This window comes from Myotis daubentonii, chromosome 2, assembly GCF_963259705.1.
Source record: "Myotis daubentonii chromosome 2, mMyoDau2.1, whole genome shotgun sequence".
Lineage (NCBI taxonomy): Eukaryota > Metazoa > Chordata > Mammalia > Chiroptera > Vespertilionidae > Myotis > Myotis daubentonii.
In genome coordinates, this window is record NC_081841.1 from 40,951,548 (window position 1) to 40,974,433 (window position 22,886).

The window sequence follows — 22,886 nt, forward strand, 5'->3', positions numbered from 1 at the left end:
CCTTCCAGGTCACCCCTTAGCCAAAATTCGCATGGCATTCCATAGCATCTTTGTGATTTGACTCCTGGCTATTGATCCAGCTTCATTCTTCTTCCACTCTCCTACCTATACTTCTTACTCTGACTACACCATTACTCTCTCATGAATTTGTTCAGGCTGTTTCATGTAGCTCCACTATATTTTCTCCTCCTATTTGGCTGCCTGGAAAATTTCTATTCATTCTTCAATAATGAGATACAATAATGCCTCTTGCCTGAAGCTCTCTCTGCTTCTCCTATTCCTACAGGCTTTTAAAGCACACCCACCACTCTGACACTAGTATTATAATAATTGATTGGCCTATAAATCTTTAACCCACACTCTTAGAACATATATTTCAAAATTATTATTATTTTCTTTTGGATATTACAAAGGTAACATGGTACATATTATCCGGGATAACATCTAGTAATTAAACACATTAATATATCTATAATGAACTACATGAATTAGTTAACACTGAGTGGGATGATTGAAGACTGTAAATAGTTAATGCCAATTCAGTTGAGGTGTTAATACCAAATTGTCATAATTTACAAAATAATGTTCAGTTTTCAGGATTTGAGGTTTCATAATTATGGGTAAGGAATTATGGATCTGTACTTATTTTGCTTTTCTAAATGTTCCCATACTGCCAATACACTCACTCCCCTATCCTTCAGAACAAAATCCAAATTTATTCACTTTTTTATTTCTAGTGTCTGCTATATATTACAAAGTCAAAAATGTTTATGGAGCTACTGAGTATATATTTTGGGAGTTGTCTAAAAAGACAATAAAATGTCTGTGGAGTTCAAGGTGGCTACTGACCTAAAGTTGACTGATTTGGAGGGAATATGCAGAAAACCTTCTACTAGGAAGATAGTAGAACAGCTTGTACTGTGAACAATCAAGACATGGATTCAAATGTCAACCCCACCATTGCGTGATTTGGGGCAAGCTGCTTAGGTTTTAAGAACCTCAGTAAAGTGGGAATATTTATTTCAAAGAAATGTTGTGAGATTTAAATAAGAAAATGTATATAAAATATTTAAGTAATTCACATAATATGTATGAAAATGGGTTGCTATTATTATCATCAATTATCTTTTTTTTTAAACCAAGAGTAAGTACTGAGGAGAAAAGAGGCAAAGACATGGATTGGGTATAAATTGAATGGTGGGTCACAATTTGGAAAGGAGAGGAGAGACTCATCTTATGTTGATATCTGGTACTGAAGAGTGAATTTTTAATAATGGAGACCAATATTTCCAAGTAAATGTTAATGTGTAGGAAGCTAATAAATAACATTCTATTTTCCTACTTATTTGTGCAGAGCACAGCTGAGGGACAGACACAGTATTCAAGCTGGTAGCAATTAAAATACTTCGGAATATCACCTTAGGTCTATTAGAAAGTGGACTTGCTAATATATCACCTTGAATTAATTAAACTTACCCATACAGGCACAGGCCTGGCTGGACAACGACAGGTGTTCCCCATCAGGACTCAATCCTGTAAAATTCACTACATGGAGGAGCAGAGAATATTTGTTTCCAGAGCATACACCTCAAAGGAAGAGTAACAGCTAAGTCATATCTCAGAGATGGGAGTGGGGTAAGGTCCCATAAATATTCCCATCTTGGATCTCCTTCTATCCAGAAATACAATGCAAGGGGAAAAGGTATTTCCCCTCAATAGCAACAAGTGAAAGAAGGTAGATTAAATACAATTTTATTTTGAAAGATAAAACAGACTATAAAAATAAGCTACTTGCATTTTATATAATTTTACATTGCTTGCAATTATGACAAATCATTAAAAATATTTTAAAAATCTGTTTAATACTTAGATCTTTATGACATGATTTTTTAAACAAAATCTGTTTAACAAAATAAAAATAACCTATCAAAAGATTATGGGAGGATTTATAAAGTCATCAGAATGTTTTAATGACTCTTTTGTGATTGTGATTCAACAGTTAACCATGACATAAAGAATATTATGACTTTGGATTTAGTGCAGTGAAAAACAAGTAGCCCTAATAACATTTTTAAGTCAGTTACTGAAATGGTCCGGTATACATTTCAGAAATGATGCTCTGGCTAAGGAGAAGAGTGCAAGCCAGAGTAGAAGAGGAGAAACTAGGTAACAGAATTACAATAGTCATCCACATAAAAGATTATCGCAGCGCCAAATGAGGGTTTCTCAAATGGGGGAAAAGATCAGATTCCGGAGATAATTGGGAAGTCAAAGCTGTAGTGAAAGAGTGTGGACTGAAGGACAAGAATGCAACGCTTTAGGAGACAAACAGGATGATGACGTAAGGAAGACCATGACTTCAGCTTTGGCCTTACTGAGTTTCCAGGACCTGTGGTCATGCCAGTAGAAATTCTGAGCAAAATACAACTCAAGATAAAATTGAAGGACTTACTTAAATAGTGGAATCTGAATCCAAGAAAGAGAAGATAAACTCCTCCACAAAAGCCTGATTACACCAATATTTAAGAAATACAACTTTAAGGAACAAAAAGCCTGCATGAATAAAGGTTGGTAAAGAGTAAGGTATAAAAAGAATCAGATCAATGTGTTTTCATAAGTTTGGAGGAGAATAATTTGAGGGTTAAGTAACCATTAAATTTAACAACTAGGTGTTTAATGAATTCAGTGATGCCAGTGAAACAAAGGTTGTGTTAACTAGATTAATGTGGTTCAATGAGGCTAATGAAACAAAGGTTAATGGAGTGAGGATGTGAATTCTATGAGTAGATAATCCCTTCAGGAAACCAGATTTAGGAAAAGAGGAGAGTTAGAGCAACAACTAGAGTAGAATGTGGTGTTGATGAAGGTACTTTTAGTAGGATGTGTAATACTTAAGTATGTTTTAAAACTTATGGGAAGGAATGAGTAGAGATAGAATGTTAAGCAGAGTGAATAATTAATAATGAAGTCCCATAACACATGAAAATGGATGGGGCCTGACTCAAAGGTAAAATAATTGGATCACTTCTTCCTTTGTAAGCAAAGGAGGGTGGTTCTGGAATGAGTTAAGTTTATATGTCTTTGGTAGGAAGTCTAGAAAATTCTTGTTTGTATTTTCTCTCCCAAGTGGAAGTTAGGGTTAACTGCCAGTTATTTGGGAATAGTTTGGAATATTTAAGTAGAGTGTGAAAGTTCGAAATAGGAACATAGAGAACAAAAGAAAACTCAATAGGAAAAAATAGGATTTTTTGGTCAAAATTGAAGCTTCTTTTTAATTTTATACTAATAGAGTGATACTAGTCGGCCTGGTTTTAAAATCGCCTAATTATTCAGTTGCTTTGGTGTAGGGATAGAGAGACAGATGAATTTGTCCACGAATGAGGTCCCTCCCTATCCAGGAGACTGTGGTAAACCTCAAAGGAGAAAGTGATTGCAATGATGAAGGATGCCTATAAGTGTGATGCCATATTTTATTGATAGGGAATTCACAGAGAAGTAGAAAGGTGAACATTTTGAAGTTTCTACATGAGAAAGATGAAATCATAGGAGCTTTTGGTTGTAGGCTGATATACCTGAATTTATAATTCTAAGATAGTATTTTTTCAGCATAATAGCAAGGGTTTGGGCATGATCATAAAGAAAAGAGATAAGGTGGAGAAGAGACGATCACTGTAGAAAAGGTGCCACCAGGGAGTCCAGGGTGATAAGTATGAATGGCTTGCCTTTTCCATATGGACTATGAAGTTGCTCACTGCAGTGGGCCAACTTGATGAGCAGGACTTGCTGGCTAAAATTTTTAATGTCTTTGTATAATTAAAAAGAATCCACTATATAACATTCACCCTATTATATCTTGGTAAGACTAAGTGTTAATGAAATTTAAAAAAAATTAGAGTAGGCTCTAAGATAATTAGATTTAAAATTGCTCAAATTCTGGTTTGCTTACCTACACATATATAACCATTGTTCTACCACTTTCTGTCTGACTGTATATCTCTGACTCATTTTTTTTTTCTATAGGAATCATACTCTGTGATCACATCTTGGTATCTTGAAGTAAAGTGACACAGTTCTGAAAAACTGAGAAAACAGAGTAAGCCTAAAAATGCCAATTTCTCAGAAACTTTTACTAAACTCTGTATAACCAGATCATAACATCTACATGGTCCTATTCACTATGGATTGTGAAAACTGTTAACTCTAATTACCTACTCCCCATGCAGATGGCTATTACCGCACAGAAAAGCACAGACCACTGGCAAGCTCTGAATTCCCAATCACCACTGCTTTAGTTGATACTCTTATCTGCACTTTCTGTATCATATGTTTCCAAATTTTTAAATGCTAGTACATTTTCAAAATGTACAAAAATTTATTTCTCATAATTAATCAAATTCTAATTTAGTTCACAGATATTCCTAGCCTTTTGTTTTTATGGTGGTTTCCCATTGTTGCCTGACCACAGACCACATTTATGGCATCATTCTGTCAAGAAAGAGGGGGAATAAAACTTAAATCAAAGTAAAACTCCTATTCAAAAAAGCTGAAGTGTGCCTCAGGGAAGTTGAGGCAAGCTGCTGCTGCTAAGATGAAAATTTGAAATTACTTATGGTAATACTATTGTAATAGGGCATACTTCTGATTTCTATAACAAGGGACAAAATTAACAGTGGTTTAAACAAGAGAGAAGTTTCTTGCTCAGGTAACTGAGTGCCCTGGCCTAAGCAGGCCAGGGCAGTACATTAGCTTCAAGGTGTCTGGAATCCTGGTTTCTTCTGCATTTTTGCTTTGCTATGCAAAGGGTTTTGCCTTTTCCTTAAAGTCCAAGATGGCAAGACACCATGCCCACATTCCAGGCAGCTGAGTGGAGGAAGAATAACAAGGGACAAGGGATGATGAGTGACTGTCCTTTCATTTTAAGGGCACAGTCTGGAAGAAGTGCACATCACTGCTGCTAACATTCCAAGGAACAGAACTTAGTCATATGGCTGCACAAACTACAAGCAAGACTGAGAAAAGTTGTCCTTTTCAAGTTTTTGTTTTTTTTTTAAATTTAATTCTGCCTCATGCCACTTAAAGAGAAAGGATTCCAACCTGTGAAACGGAAGGGGAAAGTGAATATTGGGAAACAACTCGCAGTCTCTTCCTCATCTACAAGTTCAATACGTAATCATTCAATGTACTTAACCTTGCAGCAATGCCACTTACAGTTTCCACTTGAATAGTATTGACTTTTGCCTTGGTTTTGAATTTCAGTAAATGACAAAAAAGTCTTTACATCATACTAGATGCCCGATGCACAAAATTTGTGCAAGGGGCTCGGCACTCGCAGCCACGGCTTCATCCAGAAGGTCATCCAGAAGGTTGTCTGGAAGGTCATTCAGACCAGTCTAATAAGCATATTCCGCTTTTATTATTATAGATTTGATTACAAAATCAATATTTTTAAACATTTTCTCTTCCTGAAATCAGAGTGAATATCAGTATCCATCGCTTGTTACAATCACTAATAGCCAGGAAGTAATGGTGTCATAGCTTTCTCTATGTATGCATCACAGGAAAAGCATCATTACTGAAGGCCACTGAATGACTCTCACTGGCTGGGAAGAAAACATTGGAGAGAACAGTGAAGCATACCTTTGACCGTTTAAGCCAAACTTTTGTTGATATTAGGTGGGAAAATAGTGTGTGTCAGACGAGTTTGGCAACATTGCCTACATTCCCCATAACTGTACAGCTAGCTTAGGAGCACAACAAAAATAGCCTTTGTGTTTTTGTAAATTATTTTAAGAAAAAGCATCAATAACTTTCTTGACAGCACTCTTAATGGCATACAGTCTAATAATGAGTGGATTAACAAAGGCATCTTCAATTCTGAATCAAAAAAGCATTCAGAAAGATTAGACTCAGAACTTTAAAGTTACTTTAACCAATTTGGTTGTTTTATTTTTCTGGTACCATGTAAAAATAATGGTGCATCTCATAATCAATAACATCTTAGATTCAATAAGAATTAGATTAGGCTCTAAAACAGCAGTTCTCAACCTGTTGGTTGCCAACCTGTGGGTCGCGACCCTTTGGGGATTGAATGACCCTTTCACAGGGGTCACCTAAGATCATCGGAAAACACATATATAATTACATATTTTTTTTGTGACTAATCACTATGCTTTAATTATGTTCAATTTGTAACAATGAAAATACATCCTGCATATCAGATATTTACATTATGATTCATAACAGTAGCAAAATTACAGTTATGAAGTAGCAACGAAAATAATTTTATAGTTGGGGGTCACCACAACAAAGGGTCGCGGCATTAGGAAGCTTGAGAACCATTGCTCTAAGATAATATGATATCCCAATATGGTATTCAAATATCCAAATTTATAACAAAAGTCTTTATATATGCTCATTTCTGAGTAAATGATTTATAACCCATGATTGTATATTAATTACATATTTAAATTAATGTGTACAACTACGCACAGCATTCAATTAATGGTATCAGTACATTTTACTATCTGGAACAATGGATTTCACATAGTAAGTGCACAATAAATAGTTGTTGAATAAAAGTACAAGACTAAAACCACTTTGTGTATACATTAACAACTCATACAGAAACATATTAGGAATGATAGTAAGCTTTTTAATATTGTTATATCAATTATTCCTTAAATCTATGACTTCTGAAACAGAACTATGGGGATAATGAAGGCTGAAGAGAATACAATAGTCCTTGCTGTTCATTTAAAAAAATCCTGCCCTATGAACAAACTGACATTTATAAGATTTAAAAAATTGACTGTAATTGTTCTCTGTTTAATGATGAAATGTTAGACAGTAGATTATAACACACTTCAGGATGTACCCGAATGAAATAAATAGTTATTTATATCAGTCGCCTCCCCATCCTGTCCCAACCACCCCAAGATGATTCTACTTTTTTAGCTCTGAGGCCATCACATAACAATTCCAATTATATGTGGTGTTTTGTTTTCTAATAGTCTACATAAGTCATGTTAATGTAAGCTCTCACAGCTTCAGTGGCCACTTAGGATATTTAATGTTATGAGGAAAAGAAAAACTAATGTATGAGATAATAACAAGCAGCTATCTCTTCAGTTAGGGATTTTGTTTCTAAGCTTGGCCAGTGCTGGGTATTCCACCAACAAAACAAATTGGTATTGTACAAATTAGATACAAGTAAAATAATTTATTGATCTTTAATAACACTCCCTATTAGGAGGTCTAGTTTTCTTTGACACATTAATACCAATCATACTTTGGAATCTTTAAATAGATAACTCTCAGCTCTTTTGTAATATTCTGTCTTCAATGTTCATAATATTGAATTTTAATAATAATATGAGCTGTTAATTAGTTAGCTAAAATATGGTAGGAAAATAAACCAATGAAATTTTAATGTATTGTTTTTCTAATTAAAAATGCCTTAGCGGGCTTGGCTCAGTGGATAGAGCATTGGCTTATGGACTGAAGGGTCCCAGGTTCCATTCCAGTCAAGGGCACATGCCCAGGTTGTGGGCTTAATCCTCAGTGGGGGGCGTGAAGGAGGCAGCCAATCAATAATTCTCTCACATCACTGATGTTTCTATCTCTCTCTCTCCCTCTCTCTTCCTCTCTGAAATCAATAAAAATATATTTTAAAAAAATTAACTGGTAATTTAATATCTGCTTTCATTATGGGATTTTTTATGAACATATAAAATGAGTTATGTTTATATCAGTTCAAAGTTGTGTATTGAAACACACTAAAAGCTTTTACAAGATTTTACTGTTGAAATAAAACAATTATATTTGGAAGAAATGAGTAAACAGTTGTTATACTTAAGTGCATATGCATGCATATATTCCAGTAAAAAAATGAACATTGTATCTTATATTTGGATGACAGCAAATCTAATAAAAAAAGTTTAGGGTTTGGGTCATAACTGTACACTACGAAATCTTATTGATACCTTATGGTATACCACTAATTACAGCCAACAGTATAGTAATAGTTAAGAGTCTATCTTTGCAAACATTTCTTCCAGTGCTCTTGAGCACCATGAATGCCCCTAGGATCTCTTCTTATTCCTACTTTTTGTTGAACCTAGGATCTTAGGAGCCCTGGGTTCCTAGTTCCATCATTAACTAGTTGTGATTTGTGGGGAAATTGCCAACTTTTCCTGCATTAGTTTTCACAACTGCAAAACAATGTTTTCTAGTTCTAACTGGAATGACTAACAGCAATTTGAATAATGATATATTATTTTCAGGCTCATTTCTACTTAAGGAAACAGGCTTTCCTTTTACTACTATACATGAATATATTAAACAGACGTATACACTTTAGTAGAACTTCAATAAACTCATACATTTATTATACAACACAAATATAGTGACGCTGTCCATTGCTTTTTCATGAGGATGTTGCTCATTACATTTTAGCTTCTAAATGCCTCAAGTACTTTAATTCCTGTCATTCCAGAAAGTAAATATTTTAATGCTTATCTACATAGGATACTGTATTAGAAATTGGAGGCACAAACATACTATATACAATTTCTTTATAAAAGTGATTTGGAGATTATTAAATACCACCCATAATTTTATAAATAAGAAAGTTGAGGCTTCTTGAGGACAAGTTCATTGATTCAACTATTCATTCTTTCATTCATTGAGATTCTATTAGGAGCCACGGATTTTTCTAGGCACTAAGGACAAAACAGTAAACAAACAATTGCCCTCAAAGAGTTATATTCTATTGACGTAATGCGCACATCATTAGTAGATTAAAATGTAAATCAGGAAGAACACAATTACATTTTCAAGTATAGATCATTTTAATTGGCATTGGAAATTTTATTAAATATTTATGATGTTTGTTTTCTGCCAGAATTTTATTCAACAAATGAATGCAGATATACCCCCAAAATAACATTATTTTTTGCCATGAAACAAAATTACAATAATGATTAGGCTTTAAAGAAAATGTGATTTGAATAAAATGGGTAGCTATATACTTTGTACATAAAATCAATCTTGTAAGAATCAGATGTCAGAGACTTACTGCTTAAATAAAGAGAACTTACGGATCTTAATTTGTTACAAGAGAAAATATCCTGCTAATACTGTAAAAATATTGATGTTTTAGAATTAAGAAAATTAGATGCTTGCTGGGACCTATTTAGCCTTTGAAGGGAGTTGTCCATTTAGCTTTAGAGAAAATTAGACAAAGCACAACATGTATTGATGAGCAAGCAAAAATGAGACCAGAAATAGAAGAACCAGGTCATTCATCAGTGGAGTGACAATGGAGAGGAAGGACAAAATCCTTTTATGCATCTTCTTCAAATGGTGCATACTTCTGAATTCATTGTGGTTTACTTGCTTTTTTCCAAATCTACAAGTCACAAGGAAAAATTTCCACTGTTTCTAAATTGTAATTCTTTATACGCTGATTAGAATGTGTAAAACTCAGCAGTTTAATGATATAAAAATTATAAATAAATTAACTGAGTAATCATTGCTTTATGTCTGTAGAGAAAAACTTATGAACTCCCCTTACTCATTTTAAACTCTTTTGTTAAAATTTAAATTCCTTAATTACAAAGGAAAATCATGATGTAACTTTTAAAATTTCACGTAGCCATCTCTTTTCTTAATAATTAACTTCAATGAAATTCATTGCCATTTGCCTACTCAGCACTACACCTACACTTTTATTTTAAAATTTGTTTCAAATTAAAAGTGAAAAAATGCAAAATTAAATCATCGATGTATTAAATGTTTATTTCAACTATTTATATTAAGCCAGATCTATACAATTGTGATATGACTAAGTTATATCACAATTGGGTTTGGTTAGCTATGATTTATGAGGTCTGCCGTGCAAACAACCTAGTTTTCTAAAACTTTAAAAGCATTTGGACATGGAGCAGTAATTAAAGACTGAATGGAAATGAACCCAAATCCAGCTCAGAAAATATTACATCTATTTAGTCACAGTATATCTAAAAAAATAATATTTGAGGCTAATAGATTGTTTTGTATTTTTCCTGTGTTTTAGTATTAAATCATATTGTGCATTATGATGATTTAGTGGGTGACATATCTTTTTTATATATATACTAGAGGCCTGATGCACAAAATTTGTGCAAGAGCAGGCCTTCCATCCCCCTTCTGCCGGCACTAGTTTCCCTCTGGCACCCAGGACCCGGGCTTCCCTAGCAGCCCCGGCTATGTCCAGAAGGTCATCCGGAAGGTCGCCCAGAAGGTTATCTGGACAGTCATTCCACTGTTCGGCCGTCTGGTCTAATTAGCATATTGCACTTTTATTATTATAGCTATTTATTGATTTCAGAGAGGAAGGGTAAGGGAGAGAGAGATAGAAACATCAATGATGAGAGAGAATCATTGATTGGCTGCCTCCTGCACACCCCCTACTGAGGGTGGAACCTGCAACCTGGGCATGTGGCCTTGGCTGAAATCTAACTCAGGACCCTTCAGTCCACAGGCCAACGTTCTATCCACTGAGCCAAACCAGCTAAGGCAAACATATCTCTTTAAGGGGAGGAGAAAATCAGTGGTAAAAAGACTGTGAAAATCTGATTTTCTAAAAATTACACATAATGAACTTTATAGTGTACTAGTGATGTTGACATCAGTGATGTCTTTAACAAACTATTCCAAAAGAGTAAATTAACTAGTGTTGGCAGCTGCAGGAAGTCTAAGTCTTTACAAATTTTACTAAAATATGGAATCGGTCAACTTAATTGGTAGACCCTCAATATCAATTACTGCTACTGCTGTTACAGTGAAAGGGATGGTGAAACTTGCTCTTTATTGGCATTTTAAAAGCCAGTAGGATAATGTCTTATTTAAATATGTAATTCATGACTTCTTTAATGCAGATTGAGTTTAATTGGGATTACCTCAATTTCTCTCCCTCCACCCCATGTGAAGGCATCTAAAAATACACACAATCTGGATGCCTGCAATTGTCACTGCAACCTTAGAGTAACTGACACCATCTGGGCAGTGCTGCTTAACATTCAAAGTAAATAACCACTGTACCATTCAATGTCAATGTCCTCCTACCAGTAGTACTGTGCTTCTAATTAGGTGAACAGTGAGTAGAAGGATCACCTACTGAAAGTGTTATTTTGGGACCTATGATAAAGGGCACAGGTGCATAAGTTATAAGAAAATCCACTTTAAAACATGTGAGGCTAAGTGGATTAATACAATTAAAGATTTGGTAAATAATCCTAGAATTCACTCATCGATACCTCTTGATATTGGGAGTTTATTTGCCAATTAAGACATTTTACTTCTGTTGCCTAGATTTCCAAATGGAAAGTGTGATGAAATCTGGTGCATCTTTGTATCTCATACACATCCTAGTAGAGTGTCTTCTTTACTGACAGCCACTCAATATATATTCATATGTCAAATTAAATACCACACTTGAATAGCATATATTTTCCTGTAAGGGGAAAAACGTCCATGTATTTGTTTTAGACTAACCTCCCCTTTTTGTTCCCAAGGGAGAGTCCAAAGGAATTAGGATGACAACTACTTCTTGTAGTGCTTAGGCTAAGCTCAGAACCCCTTCTTCAATTCATAGCCAGCACTGTGTTTTACCTTAGGCTAATGGAGTTGTGCATTTACAAAGATTTAGAAGCTAGAACTATTTGGTTTCCAACCCTCACAAACTGTCCACATTATCAGCCAGCCCGAGACCCAGGAAAACACTACTTGGTGTATGATCACAAAGGGGGAAGGAAGGGAAGAAAGTACTATTTTTCTGCACAGCATCAACTGTTAAATGACCCTCCCCAAAACGGGTCTTTAGACGGGTCATTTCTTCGACTGTACACCCTTTTCTGAGTCTAATCTTTAGCATGTGAATCCCTAAAGACATTTCAGAAGAGCTTATCCAGTATCACCACAGAGAACGTTATAGTCACACGTTTCCCATGCTTAGCAACCATACAAATGACACACATATATGTGATGTTCACCCAGTCGCTTTCCTCTAACAGTTGAGTTTCATACATTCCTCGGAATTTAACACCTACTGAACAAATGGAAAAGACTTCTGTTGTGGTTACTATGGATTCATAAAACGTCTAAGTTTCCAGCACGTGGGCAGCAGCAATAATGGATCATGCTGCTCCGGGGTCCAAGGAGCAACAACTCCTCAGGTTCTGCGAAGTGCACACGGAAGCCTCTCTAGGTTTCTCTTACCTGTGATCAGAGAATTCAAAACCCCGCAGATATTCCATTTAAATCACGGTATACAAAAGCTAAACCAAATCTATTCCCACCTGCATCCCCTCTCCCTCTGTTTTGGTGGTGGTGGTGGTGTGTGTGTGTGTGGGGGGGAGGGTTGTGCACCCTTCTGGCCTCCTTTCCAGCAAGCAAGGCCCCCTGCAGTCGCGCTCCTCCCAGAGCTTAGAGGTCCAGCTCTTACTTGTTGCCCTGGCTACCTGCAACCCACAAAGCCCCCCTGGGAGGCTAAAGGGACAGGGAAGAAAAGGAGAAGAAACAAGACCCTCCAGGAGGATTGGAGACCTTTCAGCGCTATGCCCCAAATCCCATAGCCAGTGTTTATCACCCAAAGCAACAGGTGACTCTCTCGGGGGACCCTGGATAACACGCGAACCACAAACCCGGAGTCCATCTCTCCCACGTGAATAGCACAACAGGCTGACCCCATCATTGCGCAGGTGGTTAAGACCCTTGCCCCAAAGCGTGACCAAAACAGAGGTTCTGAGAAGGTCCCTCCCTCCGTCCCTCCCTCTTGAGAGAAGTCTGCCACCTGTGATTTCTTCCCATCTCCAGATCTCTGATGGCCAATGTCCTCCTTCATCCCACCCCATTTATTTCCAAGTTTCCTAAAGGGGTAGGAAGATGCCTGTATGTTGGGGTGTGTAGGAGAGCGTGTGCGAGGAAAGGATTTATAACCTTTTCCCCTCTCTTGCACTCACTCTGTATGTGTCCTGATGGGCGATCAATAATCCCTGCTGCTTTGCCAACGTTGACATGAAGCCCTGGAAAATCATATATATATGAAAGGGCTTTGGAAACTATCAAGTGCTCAACAGGTTGCAGCTTCGAGTTACCCTTTCCAAGATCCTCTCTGCCTTCCGAGGCCAAGGCAGCCCCTGGTGCAAGGCACATCCCTGCCTCCAAGCACCGACGCCTGGCCCCTTCCCCACGCCCGCGCCACGGGGCCAGGTCGGGCAGCCCGAGTCCCCCCAGCAAGCGGTCCCTGCGCCGCAGCCCGCGCCGGCCGCTCCGCTCCCGGAGGGAGACGCGGGGCGTGGGAGTGCGCGGCGAAGGGGCGCAGAAGCCGGGGAGCCAGACGGCGGGCAGGAGCGGACCGGAGAAGTGGAAGGAGCCAGGCGGGTGGAGATGGGGAGACAACACAGGAAAAGCCCACAGTCCAAGTAGCCAGCTGCCGAGTAGGAGGAAGGAGCAAGGTAGGAAGGCGCTGCGCCCTAAAGCTGCCGCCAGTGCGGCGCGGGAGGCACGGAACTGGGAGCCCCGAGGGGAGCGCGAAGACGCGAGCGGGGCCCTCCCCTTCCCGGTTACCTGTGCTGCCTCCGCCCTGGCTGCCTCGGTCCGGGGGGAAGATGCCCGAGCACTTCTCCCACTCCACCTGGCCCGCGAAACACAGCTCGGTGACGATGTGCAGCGCCTTCTGGCACAGGCTGTTCACTCCGTCCTTCTTGTGGAAACTCATCGTGCGGCTTCTTTTTGCCTCAATTGGCTGCCCTCCCCTGGCCTTGACCTCTCGGCTGGCCCCTCTGGCGTCCTAAGCCATAGCCCGCCCGCGGGGACTTGGGCCAGAGCGCGCGCGGCTGAGAGGCGGCAACTCTTAGGAGCCGCAAGTTGGCCCCATGGCGGGAGCGGAGGGCGCGGGAGCAGGCGGAGAGGCTGGGCGGGAGCCCACGCGCGGCAGCTGCGGCGAGGTGTGCGCCGACTCCCGGCCGCTGAGAGCAAGCCGAGGCGAGCTGCCTAGAGAGCCGGGGCATGGAGTGCGGAGGAGAGGGGGAGACGGAATGAACCTAAAGCCCCGGACTCCCAAGAAGGCCCCCTCCACTCCCCTCCCCAGCCCTTTTGTGTTCCTGGCGGGTGCCTGACGATGGCGCGTCCAATCGCAGCTCCGCGCGGGTCCGGACGACTCCGGGGGGAGCGCACAGCGCCCCTGGCGCACTCGGCTGGGGCGGGGTGGGCGCCCGAGGGGGCGGTCCGCGCTGGAGCTGGGCCTCCCTGCTGGGCCTCCCTGCTGAGCCCGGGGGTGCACAGGTGGGTGCGCAGCGGCGAAGAGAGATCTCAGTTTTCTCAGTCCTTTTCCCCAAGCTCAGACCCCGCCCCCCCCATCCTCCAGTCCTTTCAACTTTCCTACAGACATGTCCTCCTGTGTTCTCTCCGCTTCTCCTTTAATGAAGCATCGATCCAACGGGAGACAAATGGAAAAAGTTAAATTTTAAAAATGTATAGGTGAATAGTCTAACCAGACGTCCATAGAAAAGAGAAAGACATCCCTGGAAAGCATTTAAAAATGATTTCTAACGGTGGGTGATGGTTTAACACAGAATATTTAACCTAGAGGTCTTATTATTTATGGTAGAACAATTCAACATGAGGTGCATTTGTTTTTCACCGAGTTCAGTTTTTCTTTATGCATAAATACAGTGAATAGGCACATTTAAATAGCTTGCTTTTGATTTTTTAACCCTCTTAGAAGATCACAAAACGAAGTGTGTTATTTGTATTAATAGTCAGAATTCTGTCAATTAATCCGTAATTGGCAATTGAGAATGCACAACTTGACAAGTCCCCTTTGTCACTTTTGCAAGGGACTTAAGTATGGAAAAGACAAGGCATGTGTGTTAAAGGGGAGAAAGGTTACCCTTGAAGAAATTGCTTTCAGGTCTTTATCTCAGTCTGTAAATTGAGGGGCTTGGACTTTCCTGTTCTTATACTTCTTTAATGTAAACGGGTGCAACTTTCTTATGGCGCTAACGCTACAAAATAATGCTGATAAGCATGTACCACAAGGTTAGAGGACCATGCATTTACCTTGTTTTTAAATTGTTTTTGGGCAGAGTTTGATTCCATTTTGTAACCTGAGGATTGATTTAACCTTTAATTAGATGAGGATTCTTTACTTTTGAAGTGGAATCTTCTGAACTTGTTAGCATATTTTTTACTAGTAGAATAGATCATCTTATTTCTGGTCAGTTGATGATAAATTATTTCCTCTGTAAGGACACTATGGCAAAGCTTACTATAATTATTAGGCACAGCCTGCCAGTAGGTAAGCATTTATTAGTTGAATCATTTGACCTGATTCATAGGACAATTGCTATAACTAGGACTATTTTTATCATGAATGAAGACAAACTAAAATCTGCAGGCTTCATTTGCTTTGGTCTTTATGCACATTGATTTGGGTGTTTTTTAGATCTGATTGACTAAAAAAATAAATTCACTGTCAATTAAAATATTAAATATCTGCTGTATGTTTGAAGAGAAGTAACACACCTTAGTAAGGCCCTCTCCGATTGACCTTGCTCTCCAGTTCTCCACAATCTAGACTGAAATGCAGTGCTGTGCTTTGTTTTTACTGTATGAACAAACTGCTGTGTGGAAGGACCAAATGAGTAACTTATACTACTTGCAGACTCTAATTGCTTAACTGGAGTAATGCAGAAGGTCCGTCTGATATGACCCTCCGATGTTTGATTTCAGTGTTAAATATTAAGTAAGCACATTCAGAAAATAATTTTTCTGGTATTTGTTTATGCTGTTCCTGACCCGTTGCTGCTCTTACTACTGTTTCCACAACAAACAGAGTTAATTTCATGTGGATATTCATTAATTTTTCTGAATTTGCTTGAAAAATTTTTGTTTTCATCTAAAACTAATACCATAAGGTTTTGATGTTTTTTTCCTTTGTTCTTTAGACTATCTTACAGCTCATTAGTAGGTGAATCAAACCAGTTTTTCTTATTATGTATTAACAGCTCAGGTAAGGGTTTGGGAAAAGTAGAAATTGCATTCAAGATCATTTTTTTTTCAACGATGAAGGATAAGATGACAAGAATTTCAATTTACAATCTTTAAAAAAATCACCAATTATTTCAACTAGCAAGAGCTTGATAAGTATGCCAAACAATACAGATTTGCATATTCTTCCTCACCCACACTTTGAAGTTGCTTAAACAATAAAGAAAAGGAGAGCATGTTAGACTGATACTGAGCACCATTTGCTGTGTGAAGTGCTCTATGAGACATTGATAGTAAAAAAATATACACTGTAAGGGTGTCTGCCTCAGCTTCCTTCTGAGTGACCTCTGCATTAAGTAGAGGAAGAGTTGGTTTGGAGGGGAAGAACCTAAGAGAATCTCCTTGTGAGCTAACCTAATCTCTTGAGTGATAAACTTGAACATTCAACAACCATTTCCCTGCTTGCTCAAGCCTCTTCCCATTCTTTCTTTCTCCCCTTCCCACACCCCTGTCAAAGTCTGGAGCGGTAGGGGTTATCTCCTTAAGCAAAGATATCCCTAGGGCAGCGGTTCTCAACCTGTGGGTCGTGACCCCTTTGGGGGTTGAATGACCCTTTCACAGGGGTCGCCTAAGACCATCAGAAAACGCGTATATAATTACATATTGTTTTTGTGATTAATCACTATGCTTTAATTATGTTCAATTTGTAACAATGAAAATACATCCTGCATATCAGATATTTACATTACAATTCATAACAGTAGCAAGATTACAGTTATGAAGTAGCAATGAAAATAATTTCATGCTTGGGGTCACCACAACGTGAGGAACTGTATTAAAGGGTTGCGGCATTAGGAAGGTTGAGAACCACTGCCCTAGGGTAAGGGGAATTTGGGAATCATTTCTGAGATTATAATTTCAAACATTACTTTACCCTCAAGACAAGAACTAAGAGGTTGGGTAAATGAGGAAATCTCATAACAGCTGAGCTTGGTCTGGATGAAAATCCAAGACACATATTAAATTTCAGTTTACCTTAAAAATTCTGTAGTGAGCACATGGTGCAATATACAGGTCTTGTAACAAAGAAACCCACACCTGAAACCTGTATGTTCATGTTAACTAATGTGACCCAATTAATTTAATAAGAAAGAAAGAAAGAAAAAAAGGAAGGAAGGGAGGGAGGGAGGGAGGGAGGGAGAGAGAGAGAGAGAAAGGGAGAGAGAGAAAGAAAGAAAAGAGAAAGAAAGAAAGAAGGAAAGAAAGAAAGAAAGAAAGAAAGAAAGAAAGAAAGAAAGAAAGAAAGAAAGAAAGAAAGAAAGAAAGAAAGAAAGAAAGGAGAAAGAAAAAAGTTATAGGCCTGGGGGGAAAATATCCCTACCTTACTTCTCTGTGTTCTATAGCTAGCTCAGATTCATAAGATGCCAATTCTGACTTCCTGTACACACTTGGCCTGCTCCTGTATTCCTTAATTCAGAAAAATGAAGGATGGCCATCATTCCAAGTGGTGATGATGATCAAACTTCTGATTTGCAGGGATGGGTATTGCTCCTGAGAAGTTCAGTACTATTATAACTCAACTCTGAAGGTTTGGTGTCTTCTCACTGTGCATTGTATTCACTTTGTTCATTCATCCTGACAGGTACTAATCATTTCAGAGACTCAGTTTTGAGTTCTTCAATTTTGAGAAACTCTATCGATTTATTCCTTTAATAATTATCTGACTTGAATTTTTTTGTGCAGTCCCTCCCTGAAACTCATTTATGTTGGATTTTTTACTACCAGAATTGAATCTCCAATTTGTATTTCTCTTCTATTTCCATCTCTATCACCTTTTACTCCTTGTACTTGGATTTTGGATTTCTTTGACTTTTTCTTCTGAGCCTTCTAAATAATGATATTACTATGGTTTCATCTATTAGCTATCATAGTTTTAAAATATGAATGCTTTTTATTTATTGATTTTTTTGTTTTTTATTTTATGGATACACTAGGGGCCCAGTGCACGAATTTGTGCACCTTGAAAGGAACTGTGGGCAGCAAGGCTGCAGTGGGCACAGGGGCAGGTCTCAGCCTATCCTCTGTGTCCCCACCCGGCACCTCCCACCACGCCCCCAGTCCCCTGTCTGCCAGCAGCCCTGCTGATGGCTCTGGCCCCGCTTGCACCTGCTGACAGTGTGGAATGATTGGCTGCCCTAGTCACCCCTCAGGAGCAGAGGGAGGTGGAGAAGCCCTCATGGGCAATCAGGGTCAGCAGCTGCCACTCATACCCGCTGACAGTGCCAAGTGATCGGGACCAGCACCAAGCGCCGGTAGCGGGTGCAAGCAGGGCCCTCACCAGCAGCAGGTGCAAGCGCCTGGTGGGACCACAGCACATGGGAGCAAAGAATTTTCAGTGGCCACCAGAGGCTTGCCTTGATGACAGCAACCGGTGCCCCGCCTTGGTCTGGCACCCCTCTCACCTGCTCCACCATCCCACTGCAGCTGACACCTGCCATGTTCCGTGCTCGCCCCCTGGTGGTCAGCGCATATCATAGTGACCATTTGTTCGGTTGTTCAGTTGTTCTGCCATTCGGTCTATTTGCATATTAGGGTTTTATATATATATATATAATCTGTGCTTATTTCTCTAACCATATTAACAATGTATTTTAGTTTACTCTCCCCATTTCTGTCTTGTGTCTTTTTTCTCATCCTGTTGTTGTTTAGTTGTTCTTCACGCTGTAGGATTTGTTCAGGTGTCTGCTGATATAAATGACTAAACGTAAATACTTTCCACTTATATTTAAGAGCAATATAGTATAGAGTTGAAGCTTCAAGTGCATTAGTAAGGCTTATAACCATGGGTTTCACTGATGGGTGATTCATGGTATTTTAATTGGAGAACCCCCAAATATTGAAAAGGGACAATTTAATCATTCATTAGGGATATGGAGTAATAATTAAAACCTCCCTGCTTGTACTTAACTTTCCATTTTCAATCTGGGACCTCATTCTGCTCTCTTGTAGTTTTGGTGTCTTGAGTTGGAGCCTTTCTAGTTTAATAGTGTCAGGAATAGACTCTCTTATTTGAAAATTTGGGGAAAGGTAATTACCTGACTAAAGAGTTGTGTGATTGGAGACTTGAGCCTCAAGAGGCCTTAAGAATTACAACTCCAACCCCACCTCTTTCAGCCTCTCACCTTGCCCCATCTTTTTCAGAATCAGTACAAGGTACCTCCATTTCTGTTTTTGCCTGAGGCTCTGTGAGGTGGAGCACTAGCCTCCCATTGTTGTCTCCCAGAGGTTTAGCTCCCTCTGCTCAGCAGTTTCTACTCCTTCACCTGTTCCATCTTCTAAAACTGCTGAGATCTTTTGGCCTTTTGTTGTCTTCTGTGTCCTCTTCTATTCTTTTTTGTTCTTTTGGATTTATAGCTTTCATTGCTCTATTGTCATTTCAGTGTAATTTTAGGTGGGAAAGGAACACCTGCATGTCTCTAATCTGTCATTCTTAATTAGCTGTTTAAAGGGCAATTCTGGTTGTGTCACTTCTGGTGCCTTCCCATTGTGCTTTAGACACATCAAGCACCTTGGATGTGGCCTTCTTGACCTGGCCTCTATTTCCTCTTCTGAATTCTTTGACTTTGTGCTTTCTTTTTATTCTCTATTTCCTTTTTGTAGCACATGGACTTTAAATCAAATAATTGGATAAACTCTGTTAGGTAGAGAACATTTTTTTTCCTTTGTCTCTGTTCTTTCCCAAGTGTCTTGTACTGTGCCACCAATAATAGTCACTAAGTAAATATTTGCTAGGTGAATAATGTAGGCCATTTATTAACCCTATCTTTTCCCCTCTAGTTATCAGCAATAAAAGCCTTATCCTTGTTTCAGGAATACCAGGGTATAGTAGAAACTAAGAAATGGTTCTTTCCAGGGAAGTTGGGAGAGGAGGGAGTGAAGGAAGAGTGAGTGGTAGTAGTGGAATATGTCCTTCAAAAAAGAATAACATGGCCATTTGTATCTTAGGCACAGAGACTAACTTTGGAGCACCTGCTCTGTGTCAGGTTTATTGTTTATCTTATACATATGATTTAACAATGATAATCTATATTTGCTATATAAAACTGAGTACTTTGTGAGCTCATTGCTATAGTAACTCAGATACTAACATTTAGAACAGTGACAGGCATAGTTCTAAGCTTTTTAGTATATTAACCCACTTAATTCTTACAATAAACTTGTGAGATAGGTGCTATTCTATCCCCATTTTACAGGTTTGAAAACTGAGCCACAGAGAGCTGGAGTAGTCTTTCTTAGGCCATGCTGCATTGGTAGCAGACAGGGCCTGGATTTGGAATAAGACCTTAAGGTTATAGAATTTAGGTTCTGAACTATTGCAGTATGCTGATTTTCTTGTAACCTCATGAGATGATTATACAGTAGGCAGAATGAGATTAAAGTGTTATTCAGCCTAGCAGCTGTACTTGATAAAAACATGTTATGATAAAAGTATAGTATGGCCTTTACCTACTTCTTCATTCACATTAGCAACCAGTCCTTGCCCCCAATAATTATGCCATTTAAGAAATTTGCGTCCATCTTGTCAAATTATTCTCCTCTCTCGTATAATTAAAAAAGCAAGTAGGTAGATGTGGAGATAAATAGGTGTTGTTCTGTCATTGTCTGTTTTCCCAAAAAGTGTAGTTCATACCCAACAATAATCAATGAAATTCCTTCAGTTCAACTGGGTACCTTTAACTAGTTATTTTAAATGACTATATGTTTTTCAATGGGATGATTTACTAGAATTTATTCAACTGTTTTCCTACTCATGGGGATTCACTTTATGTTTCATTACTCACCGCTGTGGGTCCTCTGTCATGCATTCACACATGTTGTAGTAGTGCATAGAGGTAAACATCCTTGTAATATTTATTTACATCCTGAGATTTCATTTATATGATCTGGATTCCCAAGGAAGAGAATTCTGCTACAAGAAGTCACATTTAAATTCACATTTCCACCAGAAATATCTAAGAACGTATTTTCTTAACAATCCCTGCTTACAAAAATAGGTGCTACTATTTTGAATTCTTGCCATTATTTTGAGTATATTTTTCAAAGACTGCATTACAAAACTGTAAGTGATATGGCCATATGTAAATATTAATCTATACAATATGTATGTGTATAAATGAAGTTAATATGAAACTTCAAAATATTTATTCTTAATTTTTTAAAAAGGATATGGGCCCTGACCAGTTTGGCTCAGTGGATAGAGCATTGGCCTGCGACTCAAGGGTCCCAGGTTCAATTCCGGTCAAGGGCATGTACCTTGGTTGTGGGCACGTCCCCAGTGGGGAGTGTGCAGGAGGCAGCTGATCGATGTTTCTTTCTCATCAATGTTTCTCTCTATCCCTCTCCCTTCCTCTCTGTAAAAAATCAATAAAATATATTTTTTTAAAAAAGGATATGGAAGTAGGCAGAATTTCCTGGAATGCTTGTTAAAATAAAAATTCTGGGCCCATGAATAATGTATGTCATTTTTTAATTCTGGGCCCCACTTCCAGAGTTTCTGATTCAATAAGCCTGAAGTGTGGTCTGAGAATTTGCATTTTCATCAACTTCCCAGGTGATGATGCTGCTGGTCCTGGGACCACACCTAGAGAGTCACTGTTCTGTATGGCCTCCTTAAAATAAAAAAAGTATTCCTGACAATGTACACCAGAACTCAGTTCCCCAACATTCATAACTAGTCATTTCAAATAACCAATCTAAAATAGCAAAAGAGTGGGCGTGTTAGTCAAATTAGATAGAAAACCTTAGTCGTGGTCTGGGTTCCGTCATTTGCCAGCTGTGTGGTATATAACTTACCCAGACTCTTTGAACTTTGATTTACTTTTCTACTGTTAGAATAATGTTGTGTTTTACTTTTATCAAAGGATTGTCCTGAGACTAAAAAAATACAGTTAGTTTGAAAGTGCTCAAAAACCTATGGAACACTATGCCAATACAAATCATCACCATCATTCTTTGGATTAGGATCGCGTGATATATGAACCAGTTACAATTTAGCCTTGTTACTCCCTGTCAAGGCCTTTCTCAAATCAACATTTCATTCTAAAGTAAAACAGTTGAGACCCACAAAATCCTTTTAGTAGCAATGCACCTTTCTCAAGAGGCAAGAAGTGATGAATAACCTCACACAGCACACCATTAACCTCCCTAACATTATTCTTGAGGCAATGTTCTCCAGTTTCTACTCTCTGAGGAGGATGCAGTTTAGTTTTCGTGTGTTTTTTTGTTAATCCTCACCCTGAGGATATTTTCCCACTGATTTTTAGGGAGAGTGGAAGAGAGAGTGAAAGACAGACAGAAACATCAATGTGAGAGAAACACCTTGATTGGTTGCCTCCACACACGCCCTGACCAGGGCCCAGGTCTGGGAGGATCCTACAACCAAGGTACATGCACTTGGCCAGAATCGAACCTGGGACCTTTGGTCCGCAAGCTGATGCTCTATCCACTGAGCAAAACCGGCTAAAGTGAGGTTTTGAATCATACTAGGATATCTCTATAGCACTAGCCTCTTTCTGAAAAATATACTTTAAAAAAAGATGTATAATTAGCATACAATATCTTATGTCAGGTGTACCTAATATGACTTGATATTTATATATATTACAAAAGTATTCCCATGATAAGGTTAGTTGCATTTGTCCCAATACAAAGTTAATTCAGTATTATTAATTTTATTGCCCATGACTTACTATTTTATAACCGGAAGTTTGTACCTCTTGCTCGCTTGTGTATGTGTTTACATTCTATCTTCCCCATACTTGAGTACAGACTCCATGAAAGCCAGATCTCTGACT

General features: G+C 38.8%; 1 protein-coding gene across 1 annotated transcript in view; it reads right to left on the bottom strand.

The window, feature by feature from the left end:
• The window catches only part of SYT10 (synaptotagmin 10), a 69,790-nt gene extending 55,935 nt beyond the window's left edge, over positions 1-13,855 (bottom strand). Inside the window, exon 1 of the mRNA XM_059680966.1 lies at positions 13,609-13,855. Within this exon, the coding sequence (XP_059536949.1) occupies positions 13,609-13,759 (151 nt within the window). The 5' untranslated portion in view covers positions 13,760-13,855. The remainder of the gene's footprint in view (positions 1-13,608) is intronic.
• Positions 13,856-22,886: the final 9,031 nt, after the last annotated feature.